This window comes from Lissotriton vulgaris, chromosome 6, assembly GCF_964263255.1.
Source record: "Lissotriton vulgaris chromosome 6, aLisVul1.2, whole genome shotgun sequence".
Classification (NCBI taxonomy): Eukaryota; Metazoa; Chordata; class Amphibia; order Caudata; family Salamandridae; genus Lissotriton; species Lissotriton vulgaris.
In genome coordinates this window covers 133,271,347-133,295,543 of record NC_141694.1, presented here as the reverse complement: position 1 = coordinate 133,295,543, position 24,197 = coordinate 133,271,347, and the positions used below count along the sequence as shown (strand labels likewise).

Here is a 24,197-nt window from a genome sequence, read left to right as displayed (position 1 = left end):
TCTACAAGAAGAGCAAAGACAATTTTGAAAAAAGTCAAATGAGGAACGCTAGGAAAAATAGGTACTAGTCTAAAATGAAAACTTACTGGGGCCAGCAGAGGAGCCCTCGCCTGCCCGATCCTGGCCCTGTTGATGAACAGCATCCGCCGCCTGCTGCTCCTGTGTCCTCCTCTCGCCCCTGGGGGGAGCTGACGTACAACATGAAAGAAAGAACAGAAAACATGGATGATTGTTGCTTGTCAATGTCAACCAAATCAAACATTTCAAAAGAACAATAACAAAATATTTCTGCGAAATTATATTGATTATGGTTACTTTTCATTTATATGCGGACCTGTGACTTCGAAAGTCACGTAACTCACTAAACAAAGTACTGAAACGTTCACCTAGGACTGGCAGGCAGCAGTCCGCAGGCAAGACGCAAAGTGACAGACAAACTCCATTGTGATTTCAGTCAGATCAGTGACAACACTAACAGTTGCCTGCTACATTACCAGTCATTTAAATAGTCAAACTATCAATCCACCGCCACTATTTTTCTTATTGTCAGGGTTACAAAGGAAGGGGCAGATTTAAGCCCTTGCGGCTCTTTTGCGCCGTTCTTGCGTGACTTTTGTGACGCAGCAGCTAAACAAAAAAGGGCGCCATGGTGCGGCGTATAATATTATAACAACGTGACGCATTTGGGAGATGCATCCCGTTATAAAGCCCTGCGCCATCAGGGGGCGTTCCGGCGCAAGGGAGGGCATTCCTGCGCTGGAACACATCCTAATAGTGGCTGAGGGAAATCTACAAAATATCAATCAGTCACCTTTAGGACAATGATGCGTCACACAAACCCTGCACCTGCTTGAAGCAGACGTACGGCTTGACCCAGCATTGGGGAGATAGGGTACCCCAGAGCATTGATGGAGCTGCGCCATCGTTGCGACGCAACTCCAGCAGTAAAGCTTCGGTGACGTTTTGGGCCCATGGGGCGCCGCCGCCGCATTGCAAATACGGCGCACCATGTTTGGTGGTGGTAGCGGGCCGCACAATTAATGGCGCATCCCTGCTACTTTGCAGGGATGCGACGGTAATTGCAATTCTGCCCCTTAGGGGCATACTTACTTACGCGTTCTGGCGCATCTCCAGAGATGCGCCAGATCAAATGCGTCACGCAAAACTACCCTTGCGACACGGCAGATGTGCCTCATTTACAATGCGGCGCGCCCTGGCGCAAGGGTAGGCACTTGCGTGACGCATCTCGTCACGTAAGAGCGGCGCATCGCTGGAGTCACGTCGCCAACGCAATGCAACTCCAGTAATGCTCAGGGCCACCCAATACTTTACATGCTGTGTCAGTCCTTTCGCCTGCTTCGAGCAGACATAAGGAATTGAATTGACGTAGCAGCGTCGCAGAAGTGCCTGCGTTAAATCTTGTAGATTTCACGCAGGCAATTTTGCGAGGCGCACAGCCGCTGGACCGCCCACCCTGCGTACTAGGAACGCACCCATTGTGGTGCAGGCCCATGGCTTTATAACGTGACGCATCTCCCTAGATGCGTCATGCTGTAAATGACTTGCAGGGATGCGGCACGTTTACGCCGCTGTTGCGTCACGCAAGGCAACGTAAACGTGGCGCAAGGGGCTTGTAAATGTAATCTGCCCCCTAGTGTCTAGCATTACGCAGTTCTGTTAAGTACACTCATACATAATAGTTACTCAGGCCAATGAGACCACGAAATAGAAAACAAATAAGCATAGTAGCAACCCCACTGAGAAGGAGAGCAGTGCACCTGAAATGCACAGAAGATTTTGAAATATAATTTAACTACAATGTAATCGTCATCAGCGGCATTATTGGCTTGCTCCATGTAAAAAACAAATATTTGCAATACAACAACACAGAGCAGGAGAAAACATCATAGTAGTGAGTGATTAAATGCCAATGGCTACTACTACTCACCAAGGCCGGGGATCTCCAAGCCGAGCTGGTCCAGCAGGTCGCGCTCGCGGTCCAGGAGGTCCGTCCAGCGATGGGTGACCTGGCTGTAGGTGCGCTGGACCCCGTAGAGGTGGGATATGGCCCAGCACACCTTCTCCCACCGCTTCCGGCGCTCCCGCATGTTATAGCCGCCGGCCGCGATCCTGCCGCCTCCCGCGATGGTCCTGGGCAGGCGGCGCTGGACAAAGTACACCAGCGCGCCCACTTCCTCCGGGCTGAATATCTCCCGGCGCGTCACCTGCTCCCCCCTCGATCTCACGCCTGCTGTCCTGCCACTGGGTCCAGCACTACTCCCCGCCGCCGCTGCGGCCCTCAAGTGCCTGGGCAGCTTCACGGCGCCTGGCTTGACCATGGTCTGGGCAGGTAAGGTAGGAAGAAGTAGAAAATTAAGAAAGAATAGGATAGGGAAGAAGAAAAGAAAAGAGTTTACAAAAGTAGTTTAAAAGTAAAGAAAAATAGCAGAAAAGACAAAAATATACAGCTAGGAAAAGAGAGGGATAGATAAGAAGCAAAATCGTAAAAAAAAAACTGAAAACAAGCAAAGGATGGGAAAGATATCAAGAGGATTAAACACCATGCCCAGACACAGGAAATGAATGAAAAACAAGATGGCCGGCGCCCGTTTCCGAGCGCGAAAGTCAGTTCGCGCGAGATTTTCCTCGCGATCTCGTGCGAACCTCTAGATTTCCCGCGCGATCTCGTGCGAACCTCTACTCGCAATGCGCTTACTGCGCGAGATTATACATAGCGGGCGGAAACGGAAATACGTCACGCAAACAAAATGGCCGCGCCCGTACTCGACCTTGGGGTAAATTCGCGTGTTGCGCTGCAAGCGGCTCGCGAATACTGCAAAAAAACTCGCGAAACAACAAGCCGCAAAAAAATAAAATGCTCATTCGCACGAATTGGCGGCTTCCGCGGTCGGTTTCGCACGACGCCGCGCCCCGCGAATAGCGCGAAAAAAACCGCAAAACGATTTCAGCAAAAGCAAAAGCAATGAGCAGGTGCAAAAGGTCAACCTCATGATTTGTAACGATTCTTTGTATTGCTTCCTGAGGGGGCCCTCCAGAATTCGGTTGCCTGCTTGCAACTATTGTGTGACCCTGCTCTGACCTTAACTGTATGCCACAAAGGTCCTGATTTACAGCTAAAGGAGCAGACAAGCAGGTGCCAGGCTGGAACTTTAAATTCTTTCAGTGACACATTAATTAGCCCCTAATTCATTATTGTCAGTTGGGGCAGGGCAGGTGTTGTAACTAATTTTGCAACAATGAAAGCACTTAGCAAGTGCAAAAGATCACTAATCAGGGCGCACTAAGGAAGCAGGTGCCAGCTAAAAAAATATTCTGTGACACATTAATCAGCCCCAAATTAATTCAGGTCACTTGAGGCAGGGAAGGTGTGCTTTGCTTTGCCGAAAATAATGTACACTGGACAACCAGAGGGTGTGGTGATGAAACAGAGGGTGGCATGGGTGGGCCAGAGGGTGGCATGAGTAGTCAGAGAGTGGCAGTGGTGACAGAGAGTGGCAGTGATGAAGAAGAGTGTCCCAAACAGGCTGGACATGTAGAAACAACAAGTTCGCAAAACTTGCGACCCGACAGGTAAGTTCGCAAATTGCGAAATTGTAAAAACCCTCGCGAACTGGCAGAAACACGGGCGAACACAAAAAAAAAAAAAAATCCGCAAATTCGCGGGAATTCGCGGATTTTGCGGATTGCGAATCCGCAAATCCGCAAAATTCGCGAACGCGAGATCCGCAAAATTCGCCCATGCTTACTCTACACCAAAGAAAAAAACTTCTTTCACTTAAACGCGTATGACGTTCTTGAGGAGGGTCTTTTTGCTTCCTTTAAAATATGCATACAATCAGGAGGCAAATTTAAATGTCCGTATTGCAGGACCTCAGGAGCCATGCTGTCAAGTTCAGTGAGGGAAGGTTGGGATGAAGATTCCTCCCGCCCATCTTGGTCAGCAGGTCCGGCCTCCAAGGTAGTCTCCTGTGTGGAAGTACCGACAGATGTAGAAGGTCCGGGTACCACCACTGCCGTGGCTAGTCTGGAGCTATCAGAATCATGTTCATGCTGGATCTGAGTAGCTTGGACACCACCTTCGGGATCAGGGCAGAGGAGGAAAGGCGTAGGCAAATGTCCCTGACCAGTCAATCAAAAGAGCATTCCCCCATGTCCCTGGACGGTGGAATGTGGACGCGAAGGCGTGGCATTTTGTGTTTTCGTCGTCTGCGAATAGATCTATTTCCGGACGACCCCAACGATGGAAAAGGTCCGCCACCACCTCGTCGTGTAGCACTCAGTCTGGCTGATCTTCGAAGTGCCTGCTGAGTGCGTCTGCCTTGACATTTAGCTCTCCTGGAAGATGCACCGCCACCACCGAGAGGTTCCGGGCGAGCAGCCAGTGCCAGATTGCTTGTGACTCCAGGGAGAGAGGACGCGACCGAGTTCCACCCTGCTTGTTCAGGTAGAACATGGTCATCGTGTTGTCGGTCTGGACCAGGACTGAATTGGACTCGATTGTAGGCAGGAAAGCTTTCAGAGCCAGATGGACTGCTCGTAGCTCCAGCATGTGGATGTGGTAGGTCTGTTCTTTTGCAGACCACCGTCCCTGAATCTGAAGGCACCCCATGTGTGCCCCCCCCAGCCTTGCAGAGACGCGTCTGTCACCACCGATTGCACTGGTAGTGGCTGGTGAAAAGGGACCCCACCATCAGATTCCGCTGCTGAGTCCACCATGAGAGGGAGGATCTCGCCACCAGGGAGAGAGAGATCTGATCCTCCCAGTGACCTGTCGACTGATCCCACTGGTCCTCCAGAGTCTGCTGCAAAGGACGCATCCTTAGCCTGGCGTTGAGAATGAGAAACATGCAGGACGCCATGGATCCTAGCAGGAATGCCACCTGCCGGACTGTTGGATTCTGCACCTGGAGCAGAAGCCTACATCTCTGTCTCATGGAAGACAGTCTCTCCTCCGAAGGATACGCTCTTCCCACACTTGTGTCCAGAACGGAGCCGAGGTAGTGGATGGACTGGGTGGGCTGCTGCACTGACTTGTCCATGTTGACATGCAGCCCGAGGTTCGTGCAGCTGCTGCAGACAGAACTGGATGTCATGACTCACTTGCAGTGGGGATGGACCTTTTAGCAGCCAGTCGTCCAAGTGGGATAGCCGAAGTGACCTTTTCTGTGAAGAAAAGCTGCCACCACTGCCATGCATTTGGTGAAGACTCGCAGAGCCGATTTCAGTCCAAAGGGCAGGACCTTGTACTGATAATGTTTGTGGCCGACCACAAACCGCAGATACTTGCGATGACGTTTTGTGATGGAAATGTGGAAGTAGCATCTTGGAGGTCCACCGAACACATCCAATCCCCTACTTGCAGATGTGGACATATTGTGAAGGGCCAACATACGAAACTTCTCCTTCACAATGACCTTGTTCAGAAGTCGAAGGTCCAGAAATGGTCGAAACTTGTCCTCCTGATCTTTTTTGGGGACAAGAAAGTATCTGGAGTAAACTCCTTTTCCTCTTTGAGAGGGTGGAACCTCCTCTATCGCCTGCTTTTGGAGAAGAGCTCTCACCTCATTTCGAAGCAGCTTTTACTGATGAGGACGAGACTTTTTTGGTGGTATGTCCATCGGAAGCGCACGGAAATGTAGCTCATATCCATTGCGTAGTATATTCAGCACCCAGCGATCTCCTGTGATGCTGGCCCACTATGCTAGATGTTGAGAAGCACTTACTCCCACTGGAGTGGGCAACGGCGGCGGAGGAAGCCACTGCTCATGACTTCCCGCCTCTCGTCGTGGTAGAGGACTGCTGTTGGTGACCACCTCTACCTCTGTTGTACTTTCTGCTTTGAAACTGAGTTTTCCCCTGGTTCTTGTTTGGGGACCACTGAGGGGTTTAAACCCTCTGTTGAAGCTCCTTGCACTGGTTGGATTTGTAGCGGCGCTTAAACTCCTTCTTCTTCTCCAACCCAACCGCCTTGACTGTGTCCAACTCGGTTTTCATCCTATTCATCTTTTCGTCAGCGTGAGTGCCGAAGAGAGAAGAGCCAGAGAACGGGAGGTTCATAATTCTTTGCTGAGCATCTGGCTTCAGTCCTGTTAATCGTAACCAGGACGATCTCCTGGCGCATATACCATGCGCGTAAGAGTGCGCTGATAGCACCGCGCCATCTGCTGCTGTGCTTATCACTTGGTTAGCCACCAACAGATCTGGGTTTAATCCATCACCGTTCTTTAGCCCACTCTGCCACCCCAGTTCAGACATGGCCATATGCCCCTTTTGTACCGCTTGTTTCCGGTCCAGGGAAGGCATGGCTTGGCAGTTCGGGCTTGACTGTTCCCATGAGGCACAGGGTCAGACAGATTTGCCTATGGCCATGTCTGAACTGGGGTGGCAGTGCTTGAATCAGCAGTGGATTGCGGGTGCGCGAAATATAGTTAGTACAACTAACTATATAGGAGCAATTTCAGTGGTTTTGTATGAGTGAAATGTCCAGCTAACTATAACACCCCTAAAACGTATAGTTTTTTGAGTGAATTTCAAAGGTTTTTTAAATGCTAATTCCGAACTATATAAGGCCTGAAACCTATGGTTTTTTGAGTGAATTTCAAAGGTTTTTTAAATGCTAATTCCTAACTGTATAAGGCCTGAAACCTATGGTTTTTTCAGTGAAATTCAAAGGTTTTTTATATGCTAATTCCTAACTATATAAGGCCTGAAACCAATGGTTTTTTCAGTGAATATATTACAACCTGACGTAGTACTTCTCCAGGAGACCCACCTTAAAGGAACGAAATGTGGTTTCCTGGCAAGAGGAGCTTACAAAGTATTGGCTCATGCGGGATACACGGCGGGATCAAGGGGGGTAGCTATCCTGATTGTAAAATCCCCTCCCTTTATGGTGACTCAGACCTTGAAGGATCCCTAGGGGACTTACGTTGGGGTGACAGGGACACGGGGGCGACAGAGGGTCACATGCCTCGATCTACGCTCCCCCGAAACTACAGGCCAGGACTCTATCTGGGCCGGGACATGTCCTACTAGACACACCGGACATGTTACACATTATAGCTGGTGACTTTAAGGACGTTATGTCTACCCCCATGGACCGATCAGGGACCCGCGATGTTGACCCCCCAACTACGCTCCTTGCCAGGGTTAGAGTACGCAAGGCCTGACAGACGTGTGGAGATGGATGCACGCGGACACAAGAAGCTATTCATATTACTCAGGGGCACATAGAGTACACTCCAGACTGGACTATGTCTTCCTCCCCTGATATGCACTTGGGGTTACAGACAAAGCGGAGTATCTGGCAAGGGTTATTTTGGGTCACTCACCCCTATTGGTCTGGCTGGGTGGGAGGCCCGACCTCGTGCAGGGGGTTGGAGACTAACGACATGGGATTACCAGAATACTGAGATAATGTAGGGTCTCAGGGCAGACACAAAGGTATACTTTGCAGAAAACGTAGGCTCAGTACAGTCAAGAGTTATTTTGTGGGAAGCATACAAGACAGTGCTCCGAGATAGGGCTCAGAACCGGATATCCTGGGTGAAACGGAAAGCCCAAGAGGAACTTAACACCCTGGAAACCCTAAACCTCGAACGGCGTTATCTGGCAGGAAGGGACCAACAGGTGCTTCTGCGCCTGACGGATACTCAACACCAGTATAAAGAATTAGTAACGAACTAAGCAAAAGCACAGGCACTTGAGACCCTGCACAGGCTATATGATGTTGGGGACAAGTCCGGAAAGCTTTTGGTGTGGCTAAGCCATAGGGAAAAGGACACCAGGTGGATAGAAGGTGTGGTTGATGGACAGGGACAGCTACAGAGAGGGGAGCCCCAGATCGTCCAGACGTTTGCTTCCTACTTCCAGGAATTCTATAAAGCCAGGGAACTGGGTGGCTCGGACGAAATCTTGGCCTATCTGTCTAATATTAACACCACGATCTTAAATGACAAAGACAAAGAGACCCTAGGGGGTGACATTTTGGCCACAGAAATTAGAGCGGCGATAGCCAGGCTCCGGCCAGGAAAGACCCTGGGGCCAAATGGACACCGTGCGGAATTCTTTAAAAAAGGTGCCGATCTGCTGACGCCCCACCTTCTGGCACTCTACAGAGACGCAACCCAAGTGGGTATCCTCCCATCTGACTTTAGGATGGCCACGATCGTGCCTATATATAAACAGGGAAGGCCCCATGAGAAATGCGCGTCGTACAGACCAATCTCCCCCCTGAATGTGGAGGCTAAGCTCCTGGCGACGGGCCTGGCCCTCCGCCTGCACCGGGTGATCTCAGGCCTGGTACACCAGGACCAGACGGGATTCCTGCCAGACAGGGCGACTAGGCAAAACCTACGGCGGACACATAACTGGCTTATGGAGGTACAGGAGCAGGAGGACCTGTAGGCAAAACCTACGGCGGACACATAACTGGCTTATGGAGGTACAGGAGCAGGAGGACCTGCATACGTTCCTTTCTCTCGACGCTGAAAGAGCATTTGACGCTGTTCACTGGCCCTTCCTGGAGGCGACCCTGGTTAAAGTCGGTGTTGGCCCCAATTTTAGGAAATGGGTGGGACTTCTATATGCGGACCAGAGAGCCCAGGTTAAGGTGAACGGGATATTATCTTCAGACTTTCCCATCAGGAGGGGGACCGGACAGGGATGCCCCCTGTCCCCACTGATATTTGCCCTCATTATTGAAATAGGGGCCTGTGAGGTCCGCCAGACGGAAGAGATACGGGGATTTCGTATAACACAGGCCGACTTGCAGGAGGAGAAAAATTCGCTCTACGCGTATGATATTCTCCTATACGTGACTCAACCGCATAGCACAGTTCCTGCACTGTTCAAATTCCTAGATAGGTATGGTTCCTTCTCAGACTACATGATAAACTGGCACAAATCGGTCTTATATAGCCCGCGCCGGGAGGAGGAATGGCCCCCCGCTACCAGGCGCCCTCCAGGTCACACAGGCAGGGTGTACCTACCTGGGGATCTACCCGACTACCGACAAACTCACTTCCTATGAAAAAAACATCCAACGAGTGATTAGGAATTTTGTGGAGGATGCCCTTAGATGGAAGACCCTCCCCCTCACGATATTAGGCCGGGCAGCAATGTTTAAGATGATTGTGCTGCCCCGCTTTTTGAACGACCTGCAGAATGAATACTTCCCTCTCCTCAGACAGACGTTCAAGGTGATAAATGCAGAACTGCGCACTTTGCTATGGTTAGAGAAACAACTGAGAATAGCCCTAGATACGCTTCAGAGAAATCAATACAATGGAGGAATCTCACTACTGGATGTGGAGGCATATTACTGGGCTGAACACTTAACACCGATAAACGAATGGCTCCACGTATAGACTGGAAAGGGCCACCAGGGCACGCCGCACCAGCCTACACTATTTATATGAAGGGGTCGGAAAGAGACGGTTGCTCCCGGCCACGCAGATAACTATCTGGGACAGGGCGACGAGGCTGATGGGGTGGTTGCATAAACCGACCAAACAGACGCCGATATGGACCTGCACATGGTTGAGAGAACTTCATAAACACACCGGTTTTAAAGGGTGGGACAATATTGGGATCTCATCACTGGGGGACCTGGTGGCAAAGGGAGAGCTTAAAACAAATGGGACCCTGAAGGCGGAGTATGGACTGCACCCAACGCAGTTCCTCAAATATGCGCAGCTGCGCCAGGCCTGGCAGCTAAATCGGCGCTCACCTCCTCATTGAAGAATATGCCCTGTTAGAGTGTTGTTTGTTACAAGAACAGGTACCCAATAAACGAGTATCTCTGACATATAAGACCCTGAATAATAACAGGCCGGACAGATTAGGGAAGCTAAGAGCAGTCTGGGAACAGGACTTGGATGAGATTGGACGAGATGGACACATTAGACTTGGAGTCAGCCCTGATGTACCACAGAGAAGTAGCGATTAAATCCCGATTACACCTCATTCAATATAAGATAATGCACAGGGTATACTATGACAGGGCCAGGCTGTACCACATGGGTAGAGCTAGTGATACCTGTTGTCTCAGATGTGGACACCTACAGGGGACCTTCTATCTTATCATCTGGGACTGCCCCATTATCCACACTTATTGGACGCAGATATTGGGAGAACTGAGTAAAGTGCTAGAGGCAAAGCTCGCAGTGGACCCAAAATTAATTTTATTGGGGATAACTACTGAAGTGGATTTGAGCCGCCCACATCTGATCTTTGCGATGCTGGCCCTGGTGGTGGCGATAAGGGATCTGGCGCGGGGAGCACCATCGCCTCCCCAAGTGGGATACTGGAGGAGGGGGATGGATATGTAGATGGCGGCCGAAAGGGTTACCTACAAAGCCTGGGGCTATCCCCGAAAATTTCGCAAGGTATGGGGAAAATGGAGAAAGTATCATGGTTTGGATGGGGGGTCTGGGACCGGATTGACACACTGGGAATCCTGCTGATAGAGGCCATGCTTCCCATTGCTGGAGGGTGGGCCATGGGACCGGCACCTATTGCAGAATTATGTATTGTGGGTGGATGTTGAACTTTATTGATTTATTGTTCATGGCGCTGTCACAACTGATGGTGGGCAGGGGGGCAAGGGGGGGTGCCTGGGTGTGTGAAGAATCAACTGTGACTTGCCAACTGTGTTTATGTTGATAGTAAATGCAAATAAAAAAATATTTAAAAAAATAACAGACTGAATTTTTTTATGTCACCTATTATATTCAGTTATATTCTGAAGTCTGTATGGGGTACTGCATCGCGGGTGCTACAGTGTTCTTTCTTGGAGTCCTGTCTATGGTCTAATAGTTGTATACGAGACTGATTCATAGATTTTATAACGGAACTATTGACAATCTTATGTGGATAGCCCCTGTCCAGGAATCTCTTTTTGCATTCAATTTGGGCAGCTATTAAATCGCTATCCTCACTATGTATCCGTCGTTACCGCAACATCTCCCCATATGGGATGCTGTTTATGAGGTGACGAGGATGGGAACTGCCGGCATGCAAAATTGTGTTTCCAGCCATTGCCATTCTATACAGTTTGGTTTTAATTTTGTTGTTATCTATATAGACCATAGTGTCCAGGAAGCTGACCTCTGTAGAACTGATTGTAGCTGTGAATTGGAGGTTAAGATTATTCTGGTTAACAGCTTTGACAAAATCATTAGCCTCATCGTAGGTACGTTTCCAAACAACAAGCAGGTCGTCTATATACCTCAACCATAATTTGACCTATTACAGCGCACATAAACTCTCCAAACCATCTATCTATCTATCTATCTATCTATCTATCTATCTATCTATCTATCTACACACACACACACACACACACACACACACACACACACCCCCCCCCACACACACACACACACACAAACACACACCCCCACCCCCCCTCCCTAGAGATCCCTGTTCTGGTAGTCTGGAACCCAAGCCTCAGACTGTTTTTGTTTTCTGCTGTTGCAAAGAGGTGTTTCTCACTCTTCAAAAATGTTGCCTAAAAATGTAAGACATTCTTTTCCCATCTTTGTGACTTTTCACAATACTGTCTGGGAAACGCAGCTTGAAAAATCAATTTTAATTCAAATTCAAAACCCAAAAAAATTGATTGTCAAAAGAAAAAAAATAAATTCTTCTTGAATGTGTACTGCTGTTAAGTTCAGTTAACTGGTTAATGCCCCTGACCTTGCATCGAAAGAGGTCTCGATCTGGCACCTCCTTGTCTGCTTAAATAGTGTATGGTGGTGGTGTCATATGTTTGTATTTGAATGTTCGACAGTGCTTTCAAAGTTGGAAGAAGGGGTTTCAGAGCTGAATAGACCGCTCTAAGTTGGAGGTAGTTCATGTGGTATGAGGTTTTCCTCCAGGTCCGATACCCTTGAACTATTAGATCTTGCAAATGAGATCCCCCCCATCCCGCAAGAGAGGTATCTGTCACTATACTCTGTGATTGAAGTTCTATTTGAAAAGACGCCCCTGCAAACAAATTGTGTATTCTACACCATAATCCCAAAGATTGTTTTACTACTGTGGTCAGAATCAGGATGTCTTCCCAATTGTTTTTTCTTTGACACCATTGGTCCTCTAAACATTGCTGGAGAGGTCTTATATGCTATCATGCATTGGGAATATTGCAAATGAATGAAGCCATAAAGCATAGCAGTGAGGCTATTTGTCTTGCAGTCAGGTATAAGGTTGTTTTGAGGATGCAGCATTGTTTCCAGACAGGTAAAACTCTCCTCTAAAAAAATACTCTTGCCTTTACGGTGTCCAATGCTGCTCCTAAATAGGACAGTCTTTCAACCAGTGATGCATGGCTATAATTAGAAATCTTTCTTTCTTGAGAAAACTGTTTGTGTATCATAGATCTAATATCGGTTTGAATTCTTGTTTTGAACCATTTCTCTGTACTAGAAAGTATCTGTAGAAATCCCCTAAGCCTTTCTGATCTGATGGAACTGGTTTGATTGTCCTTTTTCTTAAGAGGATTGGAGTTTCTTTCCGGAAGATGGATAATTGGTGCTCGTAAGATGGTTTTGGTGGGACTGGTGAGTGGGTAAAGGAGTTGGCTGTTACCTGTCACTGTCTCACGCCAAAAGAGGGTCTGCCTCAGGAGGAAGGAAACATCGCTGAGGTTGTTTTTTACTTTAAAGATCATCTCTTATAAGGTAGCCTCGGAACATGATGGTACTGTTGTTGTTGACAAAAAAGCCAATAAGGGTTTTGAATCCAACGTTTTTAGAATTTGTGATCTCAGTCCTATACAGTTGCCTGAAGCACTATTTTTATTCTTCAAGGCAAACTATTTTCAGGGTTTCTACTTTACTTTTTTATTATTAGCATGTATTCCTTTGTATGCTCTCCAAAAACTAATTATCCTCAAAAGTGGGGCGCCATAACTACATTGTGCCTCAGGTTTCAGGACTTTGAGTCGAAACCATGATGACCTTTCGATCTACCATGGCAATATCCAGAAGCTGGCAAGTCAGTTGAGTTAAGTGAAGCACTAATTATCTGGTTAGCTACAAGCGAGTACTCTTGTAGCATTCTGGTGAAATCTTGCTTCAGAAAGTCTTCTATGAAGTAACATATGCCTTCAAATATTTCTCTTTGGTAGCAACCAAGGTCAGTAGTAGTGCTCGTGTTTTTAGAAACCCAGCAGCTGTATAGCACACCTTCCATCCCATGGCATCCATGCACTTGCTTTTGCGCTCTGGTGAAGCTGCAGTTTCAAGATTATACTGAGGTCATTATTACAAAGTACGGTTTCGGTTCACATTCATGTTGTGGCACCTTGTAATTTATAACCTTTCTTTGTGTTGCCACTTTCATTTGAGCAGTTTTGAGTATCACAGAAACAGTTGGTTGCGGGGTCTCTAGAGGTATGTTTAATGTAGTAGTACCATATGATAAAACGCCACAGATGGTAAAAAAGGCTGTCTACTAGAGAAGTGCAGGATGCAGATTCAGTGAGTGATGTTGGGGTATAGGATGTAGTACCATCTGAGGCTGAGGAATGTGATCCAGATCTTGATGGAGATTAGAAGCGCTTTCTTTTTTCAGAAGCTTGGCGAGGTAGAACAGATGATCGTGGAAGAGATGGTTTTCATTTCTTAGCGAAAGACATGGAAGCAGGTATCAACATCGTTATCACAGAAAATTGTAAAAGTTGTAAGTGCTCCTCTAGAAGAACTTCAAATGATATATTAAGTTGCAGTAGCCTCACTGGTATTGGATGAGGATTTGGTGAAAAAGGGTTTTGATGTAAAAGGAGGAGGCTTGAATACACTCAATACTTTTTTCTTAATTGTGGTTGTAAAGATGTTAAAAAATCTTGGTGTACCTACAATTTAATGTCCTGGTGATGTAAGTAGTGGATAATCTAAAAATGGAAATTACTCCAAAGAGACAACTGACAGAGATCCCGTCATGGTTGGTGACAGATGTAATCTCTTCGACCTCAATGTTCAGCCTTGCATGTCACAGATGGTGATTTTGATATTGACAGAGTATGGGATGCTGCTGTTGAGGACATTGGTGTCTTCTTCGGCATAGAGTAATGACTTATCTTTTCGTTGATTGATGAGTATTTCTCAACATCGATCGATCGATGAAGAGAGATCGATCTCTCGATCTCTCTTCATACTCACAAGTCGTGTGGGAGGCCAAAGCGAGATGGCATATTTTGTGTAGAAATTCTGTAAAGAATCTGCAAAACTGGCTTCACTCAACAGAAAAGGTTTAAAAATGTTGAGTGAAGCTGTTAAAGCTAAGATTTTTCTTGATTTTTTAAATTAATTTAGATGTGTAAAACCTTACGTGGGCTATTGAGGTCCTACTCACAGGAGCAGGAAAAAATTGGCTCTCCAAGGTAACTGACAGTAGGGTGCACTATAGGTAGAAAAACATTTTGAACTATTAAAGACACATGATTCTTTTTCTCACTCTACCAAACTCATCAGCCTGCATTTTATTTTACTTTTCTTCATACAGTTTATTTTCACATTCCTGCAAATAAATGCTGCAATGCAGGCTTACAACTATTATTCATATTCATCATATTCTCTGAGAAAAATAGATTGAGCCTCCGAAAGGCTATCACACAGTGTGGCTCATCATGAGAACACATGGATATAAAGATCATGTGCGAATTTTAAATTAACAACAGATATATAAAAGGACTCGAGGGTCCACGCAGGCAGTGTAGAATTGTTCTAGTGTTTATGACTTTTAATGAAGACTTGATGATGCAAAATATACTTTTTATGTAAAAAAAGAAAAGTTAGCTCCGTTGCGTCATCAAAATGAATGCTGTAGAAAAGGGCAGAACTGAAAGGAAAAAGAGCATTTAACTTTTTTGAAACATATTTCATAATTTACGTAGAGAACTGAAACAACGTATCAGGGTAAAATAGTTACATTTTCTTTTACAGGTTACAAAATGCTTCATTGTGGTATTTGCATTACAATGTCCACTAATTTATACAACCAAAAAATAAATGCCACTCACCCAACCGATCAAACCTGGGCGTAGTTCACAAAAATATTTTAGATCAAAGGTCCCAATGCGAGGGTTTAATTCACGCCCAATGAAGAAGTCATAAAAAACATTTCCTGCAAATTAATTTGATATTAGTAATGTTTCATAATATCAAATTTGTTAATTCACTCTAAAAATAGAATTAATGGGCAATGTAATATATTTGCATGGAAAATAAACAGTTAACAATTTTGTGATTTTTTTTCCCTAACTGTAGATCTTCCTATAACCTGCTAAAACTGGGTGACACTGACTTGCAAAGTTTACAGCAAAAAAAGCGGTTATATATTTAGCAATAATTATGTGTATTTAAAATAGATATACAATGCTATTTACTTATTTTTATATTTGTAAAGTGCATCGATTATTCCCTAATGGTTGTCCTAGCACTAAAATGATAAGCATAAAACCAGTGTGGCTGAGTGAAACAATGAACTGAAAGGCAATATTTTGGTATTTTCTTTTATAAAGAAAACTGTTTGTGATCTTATCTTAAAGGAAGCTTCTTCCAGATTTCAGTGACACAATATTAAAAATATATGCACACATGTGAGCTTTTGTTAACTCTAGGAACTGTTACCAGGCATGTAAAGGCAGAAATCAAGCTTTGTGTTGGACTGTATGCAAAAATATGAGATGTGAGAAGGTCATTTATCTGACAGAACACTATGACAGACAGAAAGCCTTTTTTTGCATGGGAAGCTACTATAGAACAAGAACATTATTAGATACTGAATGATATCTAGGGACTGGTAGTAGCAGCTTCACCATATTCTTTTTGATAAGCTGACAGAAAAGGAAACTATGCCAAATTTGACTCTTACAAGACTGTCACATCGCTGCTCATATTCATCAAAAGCCAGAATGTAAACCTCTAATCCGAATGAAAAAAATAAATTGATTTAAGTTTATATTTTTCAAAATATTCATCCATATATATCTACAGATGCATCTTTATAAATATACACAAGACCACATATACATGCATACACAGACAGGTTTGTGTAGTCACACACAGATAGCCAGATATATAAGAAAATGGTGTGATGTACACAAATTAGATAACTAACTTCAAGAAGCCAATATATATGCAGGCTATCTTGTTTTAGGTGTAAACCTATAGTAACTGATACAACCCACCGAAAGGGAACTAACCTTAATCAGAGTAAACATATAAACACTTAAACATCTGGACAACCATAAACTAATAGGCAATACACAATAAAAAAAGTGAGGGAGAATGAATAATTGTTATTTCTTCCTCTTGAGGTCAACACAATGTAACTTTGTTATAGAAGGAAGCAGCAAGTAAAACTGGTCTAAGATTATTCTGCTAGACTTTTGTTGTTCAGGGATATCATTAAAATATTGTTTCCTCTTTTTTTTCTTTCCAGATTGTGTGCTAGGATTAAAGGTGCAGGGTTTAGAAGCATGGTGTAGGTATGATCTGAATATTTTATACACTGTAGATAATCTGAAAATATTAAAATCATTTGATCTTTTTAGAAGTGTTTAATTCTTTTACTTACTGGTGAAATGGCTGGCTCATAAGGATTTTAGCAAATATGTATTATCACATTTACCCACTGACACAGAACAGGTAAAAACCTTTGATACATAATCCCCCTTTTCTAACACGCTAGTATCTATAATAAGCGTAATGCCAAACATCTCAGGCTTTAAACATTCAATGCAAGTATTACTGATAGGTACCTGTGTAACGAATGCTGTCACCATGGGCATGGCATAGTTGTCAAAACATGACACAAGACTTTTTACATAACAATAAAATTCATAGCTGCATAGTGCCCCATTGTTAAGGGCAATATCCTCAGCTAATCCAGGCGTTTTACCGACCTGCACTTTACTGATGGGAGTTGAGCCCATTGTTACCATGTTAACAGCAAAATTTCAAGTTCCAGAATATTATTTGATGTCTGTTAAAAGGTCAGGACTGGCTTCAAGTGAGACACTTGCCACCAAGACACTTAGCAGCTATGAGTGTACACACAACAGCAACAGCATCTTCACGTGGTCAGGCAAAGATGGAAGGAAATCATCAAGTTTCTTGTGCCTTAGAATGCAGGGCTACAAATGAATCTGGTGTAATGAAAAACTTTAAAGATTTCACTAGAGACTATCAGGCACATGAATCAATGGTTTTTGAGAGCGCAAACGGTGCAATTCGCAAAAATTGGCCGTTTGCCCTCGCAAATTGGCCTTTAACGGTGTTTGGCAAGAGCAATTTAAGAATTTGCAATTTTTTGTGAGTTCCTAAATTGGGATTGCATTTAAGGAATCACAAATTACAATTCCTTAAATGTAATTAAACAAGTACTTGGAAATAGCAATTTCGCTATTTAGCACAAAGAATTACAGTGAAATCAAATGGGTCCGTAATTTGCTAAAACTTAGAAAAATGCAATAAAATGCATTTCCCAAAGTTTCAGGTTACACACACACATGCCTTGGGGCATGTGTGTGCGCAACATGGGTGCACATCACAATTTCAGGGGTGCAACAGGGTGCCCCTTTGGCACCCTTGAAATTGCATGCACAATTTGCGAGTACATATTGGTACTCGCAAATTGCGCATGCCGCTTGTACGGAAGGCACCACCAGCACTGACTCACTTCCGGGAGGAGCTGTCTCCGGTGGTGAGCGGTCTAGTTGCCCACGGCTCAGAGCCTACTTATTGTGCTGACAGAGCGGACACGGAGTCTGCTTGACTAAGACTGCCGTAACTGAATCGGACTCAATTGACACGCTGTAAGCATTGTAATATTGCTGATGCTAAAGTTCACCTTTTTAATCGTTGCTACCATCTTTAAACTGCACAATTTTGCACAACATTGTTTTTAGTCACCTTATTATCCCTGCAAACTTGCACCTGAAGCTGCTCTTGCGCCATTGCACCCTAGTCCGTCACAGCAAGTGCCGCTTGTACGGAGGGCGCCACCAGCACTGACTCACTTCCGGGAGGAACCGTCTCCGGTGGTGAGCGGTCTAGTTGCCCATGGCTCAGAACCTACTTAAACCGATGATAGAATGGACGCTCAGCGGACGCGCGCAGCGGGTGCGCCAATGGCAAGCCTGTCTGCGCTCGTCCGCGCCTGGCCCGGGCCTAGGGCCAGAACCCCAGCCCAAATAAAGGAAAGCCCAGCTAGGTTGGTCTATAGTGGCAATGAGATAGTTAAACTGAGGAATAATCCACTCTGCCCTGTAATAAACCCACTATCTGAAACCAAGTGCAGCCTGAGCTGCTCATTTCCCTTCAGCTACTCTCTGATTAAAAGTCTTACCTGGGACTGTCCGCATGCAGGTAAGGAGGAAAACAAAGTGAACAAAGCAGCCTTAATTAATGCAAGGTCCTTAGTGAAGCACAATAAGGAAGTAGCAAACCTTCTTGAAAATCACGATTTAGACCTGCTATTCATCACAGAGACATGGGCAGACGATGCTTCAGATATAGAGCAGGCACTGGCTCTCCCCGAGGGCCATATGATAACCCGGGTAAATAGGAAAGGAAAACAAGGGGGAGGGCTTGCTATAATTTGCAAAGAAGACCTACAGGTTAGGGGCTCGGCTACAGGTAGCAGCCCAGATTGCGAGACCCTATCATTCCAGATCACCATCACTAAAAACTACACCTTTGAAGGCCTTTTGCTCTATAGGCTGCCAAAGGCAAAAATCTCCCTGATACAACTACTTGGCCCTTTTCTAGAGTCCAGCATGAAGGGGGCAGACTACACTATACTGGGGGATTTTAATCTACATCTAGAAAAGGACACGGATAAAAACACGATTTTGATCTGGGAGTCAATGGCCAACTGCTCCTTGACACAAATAGTCCAGCATGTCATACACTGGACGGGATTTTCTCTTCCAATAATAACATCAAAATTGTCGAAATTATTCTGGTCCCATGGTCAGACCACAAAGTCATAAAATTCTCCTTGACAGTAGAACAAATAAAAACACTAAGGGCCACCCAGGGAAGGCACTACACATATCAAGACTGGGCAAAAATGAACATACCCAAACTACAAGAGCACCTCACCGCGACCATCCCGGATCTAGACTGGGATAGGAACACAGCCACAGACCAAATTAACACCTTGATCAAATCCGCGGCCGCGATTGCCGCCCCGGAAAAAATGTCAAAATCAAGGAGGACTAACAGATCACAACCTTGGTTTTCGGAGAGGTTGAGGCTCCAAAAGCAGGCTTGCAGGAGGGCCGAAAGGAAATGGAGGATAAACTATGAAGTAGCAGCTAAGGAAACCTATTGTGAGACTTTGGCAACTTACAAAAAACTGATAGCTGTAGAAAAATCTGCCTATTTCACAAAGAAAATAAATGAGGCCAAAAAATTGTCTAATCTTGCCTCAAATAAACAAATAAAAGGTAGCACTGATTTATGTAATACATTAGGCCAATTAGGTAAAATCAGTATACGACTCTGTCGCAACAGCCAATAATCCGAATCTGCCTCCCGGAAAGGTACATTGTAAATCCAGCAGGAGCGTAGAAACCGGGAACCCAGGGTTTCGGTTCGTGACTCCATCAGTGGAACAAATAAGCCAAATAATATTGACAACAAAGTCAGGGGGCCTGACGGACCCATGCCCACCTAGAGTCCTACAACTGGTCCCGGAGCTGCTTAGCGAACAGCTTCACCGGCTCTTTACGAAGATAAAACAGGCAAACTACTTCCCGGATGCTTGGAATACTACATCGGCTTTGCCACTACTAAAAAAAACGAGCCTGGATCCACTGGACCTGGAAAACTACAGGCCAATTTCAAGAATACCTTTTCCGGCAAAAGTGCTAGAAAAGATCTTGAACATACAGCTAGCTGGATTTCTTAGATCCACTCAGGCCTTAGTTCATTCACAGTACTGGTTCAGGGAAGAACACGGGACTGAGACCGCTCTGATCATGGCAGCAAAGGAGCTCAGGAGTGTAGTTGAACAGGGGGGAAGGCTATCTTGATTCTTTTAGACCTGTCGGCAACCTTCGACACCGTGAATCATGATAACCTCCTGACCCCCCTAGCCGAAATAGGACTGCATAAATCAGCACTTGCATTACTCTCATCTTTCCTGGGGGAGAGAAGCTTTTCAGTCAATCTAGGGGACTACACTTCTAAAACCTTTCAGTCTCCCTAGGGGGTACCACAGGGCTCGTCCCTGAACCCCAGCCTTTTTAATATTTATGTTGCTCCATTAGCAACCATCATCAGAATCTGTGGGTTTCTTCCCGTGTCATACGCAGATCACATCCAAATAGTGGTGTCAATCTCCCACAACACAGACGAAACAGCTGACAAGTTTTGCAACTGCATGGAACAAGTCAACCGCTGGATGCAACTTAATTGTCTAAAACTAAACGGTGATAAAACCGAGGTAATGCTGCTAGTGGTAGAGCCCAGCATTTGGTCACATAAGTGGTGGCCAGATAGCTTGGGCAACTGCCCCTCACCGGAGGACAAAGTTAGGAATTTGGGCTTTGTATTTGATTCCAAATTAACATTTCAAGCCCAGATTAACAAACTCTCCTCCTCCTTGTGGTATATTCTGAAGTTGATAAAAAAGCTCTTGCCATTTGTTCCCGTAGAAACTCGCAAAACTTTGGTAACCATGCTGGCTCTATCAAGGCTGGACTACGGGAAAGCACTGTATGCAGGGCTACAAAACCAACTGTTGTTAAAACTCCAGCACCTTCAAAACGCTGCAGCCAGGTTAGTTCTGGACATCCCCAGGTCTGAGCCAGTGGCCCACAGACTCAGAAGCCTCCACTGGCTCACAATGGAGAAAAGGGTATGGTTTAAATCAGCATGCCTGGCATCTAAGGCTTTTCAGGGGACAGGTTCTCAATTTCTAAAAACCAACCTCAGACAATATGAACCACCAAGGAATCTCAGATCAAGCAACGCAAAGCTGATCAAAACCCCCAGATTCAAGCAGCTAAGATGGGGAGGGAGGAGCTTTCTGCTGCATACAGCGAACACCTGGAACCAAATTCCATTATCAATAAAAAACAGTCCGTCGCTGCTACTATTCCGGAAGGCATTAAAAACTGGCTCTTCTCAGTATAGTAAAATTCCCCTCCGCAGCCCTAGACTCAATGCATCTGACTAAGCGCCAAGACGCCCTAGGGCATTTGCGCACTCTAAACATTTTTTAATCAAATCAAATTCTTTCCTCAGTTTTTTTGAGAAGATGTGCTTGGAACGACGTTAACGCTAGAAATATTGCTAGTAATTCTAGGTTATTGATGTAGTTTTTGTTGAGGGGTCCAGTTGCCCTGAAATGTATGGTTTAAGCGATGGGCTCCCCCGGTGAGTGATGTGTCCGCTTTTAGCACTATCTGTGGAATTGGCTCTAGGAATGGCCGTCCTATGGAAAGTTTTTGTGTGTCCCACCACTGCAGAGAGCGATGTGTGCGGCTTTTCACCAACACCAGATCTGTTGAGCCCGATTCCACTGACGGGCTAAGCATTCTTGTAAGGGGCGCATCTGAAGTCTTTTGTGAGGTACTATGAAAATGCAAGAAGACATCATTCCTATGAGCTGCATAAACACTCGAGCTGGAAGGGAGTGTTGTGGTTGAAATTTTGAGTTGAGGGTTTGCATACTTGCTATTCGGGCTGGCTTAGGTTATGCTAGATCTTTCGAAGTGTCTATGGTGGCCCCTAGATACTGATGTAGGTAGGAGGGCTGTAGATGTGACTTGGCGTGGTTGATTGTGAACCCCAAGTGGTGTAGCAGTAGAATTGTTTGGTGAGTGTGATGAACACACTGACTGTGTGACTTGGCTTTTATCAGCCAGTTGTCCAGGTATGGAAACACATGGATTTGCTGTCTTCGCAAGTGTGCAGCTACCACCACGGAGCACTTTGTGAAAACCCTGGGTGCCGTGGTGACCCTGAATGGGAGAATCTTGAATTGATAGTGCTGGCCATCCACTGTGAATCTTAGGTATTTCCTGTGAGGGTGTATGGGAATATGGAAGTAGGCGTCCTTGAGATCTAATGTTGCAAGGAAGTCGCCTTATTGAAGTAGCGGAAGGACTTGTTGAAGAGTGATCATATGAAAGTTATCTGAGTGTATGTAGAAGTTGAGAGGTATGAGGTCCAGTATTAGTCTGAGAATACCGTCCTTTTAGTGGATTAGAAAATATAGGGAGTAAACTCCCGTCCCTTGATGCTCTAACTGGTTCTATTGTATGCTTTTAAAGCAGTGAGAGAACTTCCTGTTTGAGGAGCGTTAGATGTTCCGTTGACATTGGACACTGTTTGTGCGGTATGTTGGGGGGAGTTGCAGTAAGATAAGATAAAGATAAATTTACTTTTATTTGATTTAGTTTAAATCATAAAAGGGTGGCAAATCCACCAATATACACAAAGTGTAATGACGGCTATATCAATGCATTAATTAACACGAGTCTCATTAAAATTTACAATAAAACAAGTTTAAAAGGATAGAAGTGGGTTGTTGATCTAAAAGAAGACTAGTACCGTAGATAGAATCGAGTGAAACCAGGACAAAGTGCTTGGTGCTGTAAACTAATAGTCTACAAAAGAAAAAATGCTCAATTTTGCTTTGGACTACTACTGTTGTTGATTTCCTAATATTTCGCAGGGTGGAGTATATGGGGTTGTAATAAATGGACTTCAAATTCTTAGTCACACTTTATCTCCTTGTATCCCGTTAGTACTAACTTGCAGTCCCTCTTTTCCAGTTCTTTTGCTGTGATAGTGAAAAACGTTATTGCCTTGCACGCCAGTTTTACTGTTGAGCCTCCTAGTCATTTGATTACAGCAGTTCTGCAGGTCCTTATTTGTTCTTTGTTCAATAGTGGCCATAGAAGGGTTTTCCGTATGTGTAATAATCCCGGACAAATACATAGTAAGTGAAGTATTGACTCTTCTCCTTGGCCACACAGGCGGCAATCCATTGTGGTCCAAGCCCGTTTCCATTTTGGAGTGAGGTCCTTTGATGAATACACACCCAATCTCAATAAGATCGATTTCCGCTTTTTTTGATTTGCGAAATGCTCTGTCAGGTATGATTGAGGTATTAGCTTTTTGTATGTAGGAATTACCATCCAGGCATTAGTTTTTTGAAATCAGGGAGGCTTTGTCTATTACCTGAGATTGTAGTTTGATGGTTTTGTTCAATACTTGTTTGAATTCAGGGTAGGACAATATTGTATTCCAAGCGTCCTCTAGTTTTAGAGCTGCAATGGATTGTTTTAGGGAGAAGCAGATTCCATTAGTCGATCTGGATTGCTTTTCAACCTCCAGCCAGCAATTATGTGTTAAAGAATCTTCCGCTGCGGCCCTCATTCTCTAATAATATTTGATAAGTGCCCCTTGTCTTGTTAGAAATGGATTTTTTGACCCGAATTCCAGTCTGATCAAGGCTTGTGGAATTTGAGCAGTATTTAAAACTAGTGCATCCTTTGTGTTCAGAAGTTCAGAACCATACGTAATTGATGGCAAAAATGTTGCCGCCACAACTGTCAATAAGTGTGTTGTTGAAATATCGCTTAGTTTTTTTTGTGCAAAATTTTAAATGCGAATAATAGCTGTTTTGCTTTGACTTTCCCTAGCTCTAGATGTTGCTTGAAACTAAGGTGTCGGTCTAACAGTACCCCCAGATATTTATATGTTACCACCTGATCCAGAGGGTCACTTTTTATCGTCCAGGTAAATTTTGGTTGTTTTTTATGTGAGTTTGAAAAACACATAACTTTCGTTTTCTGAAAATGTATGATTAGTTGAACTGAAGCTGTGTAAAGTGCTAATTGATTTATCAAGCGCTGTAGACCTCTGGGCGTTTGTGATAGCAGCACAATGTCGTCCGCATATTGTAAACTTGTTGTTGGAACATTACCCAGTTTTGGGGGGTCCCCTTGTGCTAGGCGAAGGTTATTGTCTAGGTCGGCTGTGTAGATGTTGAATCAACAGGGAGCCAAAACACACCCCTGTTTTAAGCCATTTACAGTCGAGATTTTATTAGTTGGACTTTGACCATTCCCCATTTTGATTAGGACCCATGTTTTTGAGTATAGGTTTATGATTACGTCTAGCAATTTTGTGGGGGCTCCCCAA

At 45.0% G+C, this 24,197-nt stretch overlaps 1 protein-coding gene across 2 annotated transcripts in view; it reads right to left on the bottom strand.

Annotated features, from left to right (window-relative positions):
• LBR (lamin B receptor) overlaps positions 1–24,197 on the bottom strand; it is a 704,650-nt gene that overhangs the window by 237,509 nt on the left and 442,944 nt on the right. For both annotated transcript variants that reach the window (XM_086926155.1, XM_086926154.1), the window contains one exon: positions 15,047–15,150. In XM_086926155.1, coding sequence (XP_086782281.1) covers positions 15,047–15,150 — 104 coding nt within the window. The remainder of the gene's footprint in view (positions 1–15,046; positions 15,151–24,197) is intronic.